This window comes from Ammospiza nelsoni, chromosome 1 (genome assembly GCF_027579445.1).
Source record: "Ammospiza nelsoni isolate bAmmNel1 chromosome 1, bAmmNel1.pri, whole genome shotgun sequence".
Lineage (NCBI taxonomy): Eukaryota > Metazoa > Chordata > Aves > Passeriformes > Passerellidae > Ammospiza > Ammospiza nelsoni.
Genome location: NC_080633.1, coordinates 76800176 through 76812828, shown reverse-complemented (window position 1 = coordinate 76812828; position 12653 = coordinate 76800176). Strand labels below are relative to the sequence as shown.

General features: G+C 35.6%; 1 protein-coding gene across 2 annotated transcripts in view; it reads right to left on the bottom strand.

Moving 5' to 3' along the window:
• The window catches only part of CDH12 (cadherin 12), a 153845-nt gene that overhangs the window by 73896 nt on the left and 67296 nt on the right, over positions 1-12653 (bottom strand). The window contains exon 3 of one of the 2 annotated variants that reach the window (XM_059469163.1): positions 1249-1368. The exons of the other annotated variant lie outside the window; for it this stretch is intronic. Coding sequence (XP_059325146.1) covers positions 1249-1368 — 120 coding nt within the window. The remainder of the gene's footprint in view (positions 1-1248; positions 1369-12653) is intronic. 2 annotated transcript variants of the gene reach the window in all.

Genomic DNA, 12653 nt, shown 5'->3' with positions numbered 1-12653 from the left:
CTCTGCAGCTGTGTCCGTTCTTTTAGCACATGAGTAATTCATTTAAGGTAATAGCCAGGTTTGTATGATGTTCCAGGGCTTGTAAGGTGCAGACCATCACCCATGGTTGTCTCACTATTGAGTAACAGATGAGAACATATGATACAGTCATTCAAAGTGCCATGAGAAAAATAGTTCTTCTTCCACGTACCACTAACTACTCTTTTTTTTTTCTTGTGAAACTTGTACTAAAACTCCAATTTTGGCTCCAGTGAAGCTTTTTCTTGCCACTGAATTTACACTGATTCTTTACAAAACTGAAATGAAAAATTAAAGGCAACTACTTTTTTTTCCCCAGACACCCGAAGAAGTCCTATTTCAGTTTGAAAAGTAAAATTGCTCACTGCAAATTGCAGTATGATCTCCTGCTAAATGGAGCATGGAACAAAGGAATGTGTACAATGGAGATGCTGCGCTCACAGCCTTACAAAGCTCCACCGTCAGGGCTAAAGGCCCTGAATCTGACAGTCTACATTGGAAGGTGGAACTATTTGCTGAAAGGAGCATATGGATAGCTTTCCCTATAGCACACTCAGGATGCCACAATGTGTGTCATTCACCATGTACGCTATCGCTTCCTCAACCGAATTACTAAATATAGAATCAAGAATGACATTTAGAAATATAGGACAAGATGCCCAATTAACATGTCCACCAACCTCCCAAATACTTCAGTCTCTTTAAACATATTATGTTTTTCTGCTCACACATCCAGTAACCCCAAAGATAATATGCCCCAGGAAAAGTGGAGGGAAGGAGACAATTAGCTGTTCCACAGTCTCAAATTAGTTCAATATAACAAAACAGTAATTGCTGGAGAATTTCTGTCTGTATGTTCAGAAAGTAAAAATGCTGAGAAGACCCAAGTAAAAATACTCAATCATCAGGGAAAAAAAAAAAAGGATACATGTAGAAGACAAAGCTTGATCTTAGGGAAATGAGGAAATAGTAAAGCATTGAAAAAATAATCATTCAATGTAGACATATTTTAGATATTCCAGTACTGGTTGGATGAGCATGTTTCTTTTCTTTCTACAACACATTGTAATTCATGAAAAGCTAGTCAATACTCAAAAATGAATCATGTGGGAAATTGCTCTTCTGGATTTTGGCCATATCAACCAGATCCATATTTATTCATTGATACTGCCCACATGAATCAAAAAATCCAAAGCTTAAATCTCCCACTGTTGTTGATAAACTATTTACCTGTCTTGGGATCAATGGAGAAATATGGTTGCCCCTGAAGAATGCTGTAAACCACTCTAGCACTGTTTCCATAAGTGGGATCATCAGCATCTGTCGCCTTTACTTGAAGCACATATGCTCCTGCAAGGAAACAAAGGTAATCACATTTTTGTAATATATCAACGATCAGGGATATTTCAGACATATTAGTCTAGTTGCTAGTGGATTCTGTTACAATTCTTGTTCCATTGAAAAAAAGGTGAGAATAAAACTGTTAATTCTTCAGCTCCACGCTAGCAGCCATCTAGGTAATAGCTGAGGCATAAAGGGGAAGAAAGAGAAAGAAGATATTTATAAAGATACTGACATCAGAAGATACTTATAAATAGTTTATGATTTTTTGCAAAAACCTTTTACATAACACATACAGAATGGAGGTTTGGGAAAACTCAATATTAAATTTTGAAAAAGGATTATACCCCACAACTTTGAGAAAAAGTAGACAACCATGAAAGTAAAACATGGGAGTTGCCTTTAAAACAAGTGTTTGGTCAATCAACTCCTGAATCTTCAGTAAGATCAAACGAACCAAGCTCTAAGTACATTAAAGAACTGCACTGCAGTCTCCTAAAGTTGGAATTCATATTCTTCAGAGTATGAAATTAGGTGTTTAGTTCAGGTAGTTGTCTTTAAAATCCAGATATGACTACCCTTGCCCTTCCAATACAGCTCAGTAAGAATTAGAAAAAATGTGGAGGAAGCATTTTTGTCACTTTGTCTTCAGCCATAACTGTAGACCAGACCTAATGCAGTTTTCTTTACATTGCAACCTAAAATGGACCAATGGAGCAAAAATGAAATGCACATTAAATCAGAAAATTTTCTGCAAATAACAAAAGTCCACAGAAATTTCTTTTTCCTCCTGCTGTTTGCTAATCTATTTACTTGCATCTCCTCCTTGCCCCATAATTAAAATAGTTTTCAAACTATAAACTGCAGCAAAAAAAACGGCCACATTGCTAGGCTTTTCCATCAGCTTTGAATCATTGTTTCCTATGATCTTCTGTGCAATTCAGTGTTGGAATTTTGAGTGCTGATTTCGAGTGAGGATTGCCTTCACAAGGAACAGCACAGTGATGTGCATTATCTCCATCATTCCTGTTTTAAGCAGCATTGAGCATTTGGAGCTCATTTGATATTTTTTCAAAAATATCCATGGAATACTGTAAGAGCTTAAAGATTGCTACTTTTTTGCAATGGAAAATGACAAGTTTTAAAAAACGTTCAGAGTTGGAAATGGACCTCAATGGATTTGTCGAAGTTTTGTTCTGGGAGTACCTCACTGAGAGATGTTCCTTGTGAAAGGTCCTGTGACTTCGGGAGGAAAGTAAAAGTGAAGGTTAACTGTTTGAAGGACAATTTTTTTCAGTGTCCAGCCAATGTAATCTCTCATATGACAGCGATGACTGACAGTAGTGCTGAGAGGTTTGGTACTAGCATTGTAAAAACACTTGTGGCATGATGGCAGCATCAGACTTCTCCTGTTATGGTTTTTGAGTAATAGAGAATGAAAAGTGATTCCAAGAGTAATATTCCAAGAGGAATATCTATCTCCTGAGGAAAACACAAAAATATAAGTGTTCTTTGATTAGCAATCATTTTTTAAAGTTAATTGGTGCATCATGTTCTTAAGCTGACAGCAAGATTCATTAAGATTAACTTCTAAAACAAAGAAAATGTTAGCAAATAAGTGAATAAATGAAAATAAACACCACAGCTGAATCCAAATCTATATCTTCTCACTCAAAAATGTGATGATGCAATCTGAAGAAAGTAGACACTGGACATCAAAGTGCCTGAAAATTCTGTCACCGATTGAGGTGCTTGATGATTCCTGCACATACTGATTATTCGTGTAGATATTCCTAGGTACATGATCCAGGCAGTCAAACATTCTTACACAAAAGAAGGAAAAAAAGTTAATTTACAAGTATTATTTAGGGAAACATACAGAGTCTGATAAATACCTGGCACTGAATATGAAAAACATTCCATTTTGAATTAACAGCATTTTCACCTGTATTAACCCACCTGTCAGATCTTTTAACCTAACAGATAATATGTAAAGTTTATATATTTTATGAAAGAATTGGCATGTTGGTTTGTATTTTTCTAATATGCCTCCAGTCATTTACTTATTTAAATGCATACTTAATGTTCTAAATGGATTTTCTGAAATTCGTTTCTCATCTTTTCAGTATTATCAAGCATTTCTCTTTGTATCTGACAAGTTATCTATTTTCTTGCAAAGCATGAAACCAACGTATTTTTAAAAGTAGATTTTAAAATCAAATTATGTTTTTCCAGGCAATAATAGAGGGCACTACAGCTGTAAATCTTTAATGCACAAATGTAGTGATGAAGGATCACATTAACTGTACTTCATGACATTTCAATTAAAATATATACTTACATTACTACATGGAGTAATGTAATGAGCAAAAAAGATACAATGCTGCTTTTTAGGAAAATATTTTATATTTAAATATTATTAAATATTATATTTATATTTTAAATTTTTCATGTGCAAGCAACACATATTTGATGTAAGGTATTATAAAATGCAGAAAAAAATTAATTATGTGCTTTAGTTATTTATGTTTTAGAAAGAGGAAAAAAATAATGTTAAACCATTCACACAGCTCAAGAAATGGTATGGAATTTTAAAGATTGTGTTTTCTTTGAAAAATGATAAGCGGTATTGAAAACTAACATACTGTAAATCACATCAAGCATGCTCACCTGAATTTTACTCTAGCTAAAAATAAAGAAGACTCATCAATAAGCGCTAATAGAATGGACCCTAAGATCTATAACTTGTTGGCAAAACTGACAGAAATAGCACTAATAAAAAAGCCTTGTTGTTTATGTCAGAATAACATTAAGGAACTGTAAGACATCTGAGTTTTTACCATAACAGAAATGTTTATGAAATATTGATTTGACTTCTAGAACAATTACCTTCTTTTTTTTCTGACAGTCTCTCATTGGTAAAAATGTTATTTTGCAAAAACAAAAAGAATCTTTGAAAGAAGACCAATATTTATGGAATCTCTTTTCATCCAAACTGTACTACAAAGAAATTTCAAAATATTCTAATGCAAATTGCTTATGAATGGCAACATTTGTTTAAAGAATTATTTTAAAGTTTAGACCCTCCCAAATTTTGAAACAAAGTATTTGATTCATTGATTATCTTGTATGGTTTGGGTTTTTTTTCCCATTATAAAAGACTAAAATATCGATCCTTTTTATTATTTCAACATGGAAACAAATTCTATCTTTTCCAAAGTATAGTTGGGGTGGGATATCTTGCTCTCTGTGGAGCTATTTTTTTCTGTCATTCAAAGTAATGAAGCATGAAATCTGAGGTTTTTTTTATGTTTAGTTTGTTGACCTGAAGAGCATGACAAAGAATACACAAAACTCGACTGGGACTAGTTAAAATGGTTATTTCATTATAAAGGAAAATGAGATGATTCAATGCTATGAGAATAATGTAGCAGACTTATTTAGACATGATTCCCACCCCCCCCCCCCCAAAAAAAAAAAAAAGCTCATTCAATAGAATTGAAAAGACAAACTGGAAAGGAGATGGTGATATGTTATGCATTTTCCTGTTAAGAACAGCTTACACTATGCCTGCAAATCCCATTAAGTTTGGTTACAAATGCCAAAATTCAGTTAGGTGGTAGCAGTGTGTTGTTTTACACAGGAAATGAGGGTGGCCTGCTTCGAGGCTTTGAAGAGGCAAGAGAAGGCTGGATGGGAGCAGTAAGTTTTAAAGATTAATTGAGAAAGGAAGTGATGCTGAAAATATTACATCACAGGACTTCAAATGTCCCTTAGGCTCTGTCTGGAGTCTCTCTCCACTCCACAGTGATCAGAGGTTCGGTCAAAGCACGTGACTCAGGCCCTCATCCTGCCTGGTTTTGTAATTTCATCAATACAAAGATATCACTGCTTTGGTGACACTGTCATGAAGATTCGTACCTCAACTCTCCTCCTTTGTAATTCAGGGCTCTGATTTTGCCATTTTTCTTGTTCACCTTTTTCCTGTCTCTTTTTAGTAGGAAATGAATATGTGACACTGTATGTGAATTTTCATGGAATTACTTTTTGTAATGGAGTACCAAAGGTAGTTGCATCTACTTCATGGTGAGTAAAGATATGATTTGCTTGTACAGTCAAAAGAACTGTCATCATCTTGCTGCACAACCTCTCCTCTTCCACATGCATTATGTAGTACTTTTGAAATAAATTAGATGATTGTGAAAATATTTTTTTGGGAAGGGTGAAGGAAGAGCGCAGCTGCTGGCATAGAAACTAACTACTTTGTGCAATATCATTTCTAAACAATTTCAAAAATAGCACCATGGCAACCCAAACAACACCCATCTTCTTATCAGAATTCAAGTAAAAACCTAATCAACAGATTTCATAGTTATGGGCTTGGGGTTTTTTTTAAGTTTAGGAAGAAAAAGAAGTGAATTTATGGCTCACTGCAGCACTACATTGCAATTCAGATCAGGAGATTTCGTGCCTCAATAAATATTCCCCTGACCTGCCACCAGTAGTTTCAGCAAAACTCCAGTGCTCAGAAGACACGGGCATTTGTAAAAAGAGATGCTGACATTGCCCTTTTGGGCCTTATCTCCTATAGAAAAATTACCAGTAATAAGTTTTGAATATATACTCTGGACGCTGACTCCCACAAAAGTAATGTGAAGAAGACATATTTTACTTGGAAAAGTCAGTTTCCAGTTTATGTATTCATGGCTGTGCAGCCCCGATAATAACACAAGCTTGCTGGCTCCATCAATATCTTGAACACTAGACACAATCAGGGAAGCACACTTTATTCCTGGTTTGCATTCCAGACATCCCCCTGAACATATATATTTCTCTCAGATGTCAGAAACGGCCATGGCCACAAAAGCAATACTGCCATTCCCTTTTGTAATTGATGAAGAATGGCAAGCCTTTTGCTAATAGTTCTGCTGTGCTGGTAGCTAAAAGCAGCTGCTGCAAATCTCAGCATTTAGTGCATAATCAAGCATATTCTTGTATGTCTAGAATAACATTTAACTTTTATTGGCAACAATCCAGGGAGTATGGAAGCTGGCTTTTTAATTTTTTTTCCTGCTGGTCATCCCTCATGGATGATGAGGGAAAACAGGGGAAACCTACTGTGATAGTTTTAGCTAATTGTTTAGCTGAGAAATAAGAAATGCAATTATTTCTTTCACCTTTTTTTTATCTCTTGATACCATCATCTGTTGGGGTCAGCAAGAGTTAAGCAACTCAGTGTGGCTAAGCTAATAGTGCCTGTTATTCACTGAATATTTATTTAATTTATATTTTTTTATTATCATTTATTTATAAAGACATTTGGTGGCTTACACAGTCTCAAGGCTGTGATAATGTTTACAGAGGTTACAATTCTGAAGAAAATTAGGAGCTTGCAATTGCAACTAATAGTCTAAACCCAATATGAACATAAAGGAGTGGCCTGGTAAAGTAACTCCTGGAAATTATGCATAAGGAGAATGGCAGAGGAACCAATTAGCAAACACTAAGCTTAACATCTATCTGTTTGAGAAATGCACCTCTGGAGAGTGATTTTTCCTTTCTGTTTTAAAGATTGTTTTCCTCTTACCAATATGACAGAAGTTCTCATATATATATGAAATTTAGCAAATAGAAAAAATTAGCTTTGACTTCTGCTTTTATCATCTTGACAACTTGATTAGTTTTCAGGCTATGACTCAACAGGGACTTGAGTGTGCCAGTATACCTTTATGGCTATGTTAGGTGAGACAAAAATAACCAGTACACTTTCTATCATGATAGCTGTGCTGGCAAATCTCCCACTGTAGATGTTTCTGTGCTGATAAAAGCACGGTTTTGCTGCCTTAGTTTATGTTTTTCAGAGAGGTAGTTTAAGTTGTATTAGAACCTTTATGATAACAAATGCTATGTCTTAACCAGACAGCTTTTTCAAAAGCACCATTGGAAATCGGACATGTTGTGGGAAATACCTTCTTCAATGGAATTGCAAAATAATGAATTTTAGCCTTACTCAATGCACTGATATCTCAAAGGCTTTAAGAAAAAAGAGTTAACCCTAACAGCATAAAGAGTTCCTATTCATTTATTAATCTGCAAAGTCGTTTCTGTGTGATTAAAATATTTTTTCAGACATAAATGTTCAAATAAAATACTAACTATTAAGTTCAATTTGAGCAAGGAAAGCAATACACTGATGGAAGTGATCCAAGCTGATGCGCCCTGCTGGTTGTTATGATATTTACCTGGACAGGAATTGTTAATATCAGCTGCCTGCCCTTTCAACAACATAGATTCTTCTCATGCCAGATAAAAAGTAATAGATAAAGAATTTTTAAGCATTCACTTGTCTCATGGAAGAGATTCCTGGAGATTCTTAATGTGTGACAAAGAACATAAAATTGTGACACTCCTCCTGACAGCCTTCAAGCCCTCTTGCCCCAAAATAAAGTATGCCAAAAATGGTGGCCATCACATAAAGAACTCAGGAGAAAGCAAGTCACGGTGTTCCTTCCAGTATTTCATGATTTGAAGTTTTCATGAGCTGGATTTTCACACATCAGTTCTTCAAATGTCAAATGATTTATTCAGAATGTAGTAATAAGAAAACTTGAGCTTTACAGGGGATACAAGATAAAAGTTACTGTGAAATAAATGTCATTCACAGTGAATGTCAGTTAAAGAGACCTGGTTTTGAATCTCAGTAAATGTTCTAATGCTATATGGAGGCTGGATTGTTTCAATATTTTTTGCTAGATATTGGACTTGTTTAGAAATAATTTAATTATATGTTCACCCAGGTATCTTTAGCTAAGCAAAGTTAATTTCTAAACCAGTATTTGGTGAAAAAATATTTTAAATTTTGAATGGAATAAAGAAGTTTATCAAGGCAATTTCCCCAGTTATATTTAGGCTCATGCACTTAGGCTCAACAATTTGCAACAGAATTACATACTTATGTGGTAACATTTCAAGGAAAAGACATTTGGAGATGTTGATGATTGAGCACTTCTAAAGTTCTAAAGTTTGTATTGCCTGTATCAAATTTCTTCCTTCTTCCTACTTACTTAAAATAATGTTGTTAAATCTCTCAGTAAGGATGCAGAGTCATCTTCATGAACATTTTTTCCTTCTTTTTTTTTTTTTTTTTTTTATTTATCCCTTTTTCCTACTCAAAATCTACAAATATGCCGAGGGCAATTTTGGATTAGGCAGAGTCACGATAACAAGCAAAAAGAACTTCAGAATACATCAGTGACTTCTACACAACCAAGTATGCAATGAGATTCACTGTGAAAGTTGCTGACTTTGATTATTTAATCAGAATATTGCTTTGAAGACTCTCCTGCTACTTGAAGATCAAAGTACTGAAGAATTCATAGAATTTTACCCTATACATTTGCATTAAAATTTAAAGTGCAATCTGATCCATTCGGTGACTTAATTCATAATGTCAATACTATTCTATGCAGCTTTCTACATCAGTATCCAGCTACACTAACCTTCTGTGGTGAGATGAGAGTGTAACCCCACATACCCACCATGGGGGTACAGCTATAGAGGCTTCAGGACATGGAACAACATGGATATCTTCAGGCTCGATGAGAGGTTCCCCTCATGCAAACTCCTTTGCAAGAATAAGAGAAATGGCAAAAGAGGGATTGTTACTTTAGGTGATATCAGGCACATCCTCCATCAAAAATGGTATTTAGGAAAAAAAAAAAAAAGGAGGGAAGAATTTCAGCATCTGAAAACACTGAGGATAATAAGCCACTGTGTAAGCCCTGGTTTGATTCCTACCCATGACCAACTTACACCATGAAACATACAATTTCCAAGTGCCTCTTACTTTCACCACAAGAACTGGACAAATTATTCCTTAAACAAAGTTAATGATCTAATTTCCTTTCCTACAAGAACAGTACAAGGAACTGAAGGGCGTCAGAGGTTGGTGATGGATGAATAGAGAGAGCTTGAATAGAGCTGACTGTAGTGACTCCTCATCTGAGCTTTGAGTTCCCTCTCAGAAATCCCATCCCTGCTGTAGGAATGACCCAGTGACTTATAAAGACACAAACTCAGGTCAGCTTCATATTGCCTTAATAATCTGCAGCAGTTGGTGGACTTTGAACATGGAACTGAATCATCCATGCAGCAGAGACTCTTGAGAGAGAGTAGGAACAAACAACTGGCAACAGAAAATCATGCAGGCATTAAGCTTACGAGTGGAAAGATTTTAAATAGAGCCCTCATGTTAATGGTAAGCACATAATTAGTTCCCCTTTGTTCTTTCACTAGAGGAATTGTAGCATCACTATCTTTGGAAGTTCTCGGGAGCAGATGCATTAGGAACGACATAGATGTGGTGATCCTCATGGAAATGCATTAAGTGAACCTGAAATTCCTTCTGCCCTAGCTTTTTGATGACTTGTACTGCATGAAGATTTCCCTCCCCTCAGAGAACTGTTGTATCCTTATTCTTATGGCTATGATAGAAGGCTTTATTTTGGTTCAGGAGAGCACTATTGAAGCAGATCTTTCCCTTGCCCTCAGTACGCACTTTCAGCGTGTAAACTGGATTATTTTGGGTTAAAACTAAGATGGAAGGTACATGTGCACTTGATTCAATGCTACTGTTAATAGGTAGTTGATAAGACCTTTTTGGAAACCATGAGGGTTTGAAATGCTCTGGATGCCAAATTCTCATCACACACTGTTCCATCACACAGCCCTGTTTCTATTGCATCATGCTGCTGCCTAGTATGACATCACATTCTTTTCAGAGCCTTTAGACACTATAGCATTAACTAAGTATCATTATTATTTCACATCAGGAACAGTTGCAACTTAACTAGCAAAAATCTAAAAAGTTTTACCTGAAGATATAAAAGGCTATCATAGTACAACTACACATATTTGGCTAATTTTATGGCACTGAAAAGAGAACTTTCATGATTAGGAGAGAGAAGGAATTGAAACCCCAAGGTCATATTACACATATGGAAGTTTTAAATATACACACTTAAAGCTGAGCACGACTCTCCTGTCTCAAATATCTTATATTAGTGTGAAAACTCCCTCCTTTTTATGTGCTTGCATTAGGTTTTGATATTTTTTCCATAAAATCATTTTAAAACCTTCTAGTGTACCAGTCTGATTTTTTGTTTTCCTGAACATTAAAACAAATGTTGCATTTACTTCATTGTTTGGATCAATATAATGCTTTGATAATACAGTCCTAGTAAACAAAACCTCAAGCATCCTTCTCAGTAGGCAAGTTTCTGGACTGTGTGCTGCCAGAGTGGGGATTTACATCCAGTTTTGTTAGGAAAAGTCCACTGAGCCAAAGCAGATGTCAGTGTTTCACCGGAGGAATGCACTTCTCAGGCATAACTGGGAAGATGTTCTTTGCCAAAAGGTCACAGAAACATGCTTTTCCTTTTTTTCTGCCTTACTAAGCACGACTCAATTTCAGGATGCTGCATGCAGAGTTTTTCTCAGCATGAGGAAAGACTGAAGCAGAAGATGGTAACAGAGATCTGGTCCTGTTCTTAATTCAATACCAGACTGTTACTCGACAAAATATCTTACTGGTTCTTAGTTTCTCCATGATAAAATGAAAACAGGAACCTTCAGACCCTCAGTGGTAGATACTGTTCTAAAACAGTTTAATGTGCAGTGAGTTCTGGTGCTCTGTAGTGGGATGGTAATAGAGATGTCTTCTGTTGCATCATTGATCATGACATAATAATATACATAATTTGGAAATGTAGCAATATGCAGAATACCACACCATTCCAAAGTAAGGCATGAAGCAGCACATCCTATTTTTCAAATCCCTCAAATTCACATCTTTGAAAGAATTATGTACTACAGTCAAGAAGCAGTCAAAAAACGATCTCAAGAACTGACAGAATTACAATATTGCTTATTTTGAACAATATTTTATGAGACAAGATATTTTATGATAGAAGAAAACATCTTGCAACCTGTGGCTGTGCAAATACCCAATATTCTTTTTGGTCAATTTGTTAAAAACTGAAAGACAGTGTGATTTTTGGAACAAAAAAAAAAAAAACTGAAGAAAAAAATGTGAGTTTAAGTTAGCATAATGCTAGTCACTACATGAAAAGCATTTCAGTTTTGAGCATGGTAAACAGGCAAGAATAAGAAAGCTTTTGTTTCCAGGCTTGCATTAGGAGTGGAAGACACTCGGGTATGCTGTGGAAGTTCTCAGTTCAGATGATTTTTTTTTGCCTGAGGAAGTTCAAATTTGTACTGCCCATCTTTCTGGAAAATTTTGTACATGCAACTGCTCATATACTTTAATGTTTCATTTAATCATTCACAAGGGTATACACCTGTTTTCTAAAACAGTTTCCTGACTCATGCAATGTTACTCTTTCTTTCATTTTGTTCCATCTCAGTTTCTTCTGTATGAGCACTCCTGATCAATGGAAATCTGTGTTTTCAGAAATATGAAAAAGTATTATCAAGTGAGCTTGAAAGATATACATTTATCTATGATAGGTAGAAAAAGACCCCTGCTGGTAGAGAAACAAAAAGAAATTGAGTCTTCTACATAAATTGGACTACTGCATTAAAATTTTTCCCTGACACATTTTTATGTATGCATAATTGGCTAACTGGCAAATTGGCAATCTTGAATTGAATTTTCACTGAGTGAACTCTTCATTGACACAAAATTGACTTCAGTATCATTCCTGCCTTTTGTGACTCAGTTTTTACCTCCTAAGAGAGATTCAAGGAAATGTTGCAGCAAGAAATATGGTGGAGAATATGGTGAAGAAGAAGGTTTGAAGTATGGGACAAAATCACCACCTCCTCTGTTGAGAGAAGACAATAACTCTAAGATTGCTCTATTTTAAAATTAATATTGTTTTCATCAGTGTATCCTAATTGTGGGTACTGAAGTTCTACTGTTGAACTTCAGGCACCTGAAACTCAATATCAACACTCTAAAAGTTAATGTACCTGCCCATCCCAAAATATGAGCAGTTACCAATTAAATTTTAATTAATCTGTTATCTAAAAAGAGGCCTGAACCCTCGTGGGATAGTCTGTGTCATACAGTGTGGGTTGTGGCTGCAAAGCTTCTAACTGGAATGATGCCAGATCAGATGAAGAGCCAGCCAGTGGTTCTGGGGTTATTGCAGATGACATTAAAGGCTCTATTCATGTCTGTGCCACTCTTCCCTGTGTGCCAGAGGTAAGCTCACACCTCCACCTACAACAGTTCTTGTTTAGCCATGGATGACAAAAAAACTGTTCTCAAA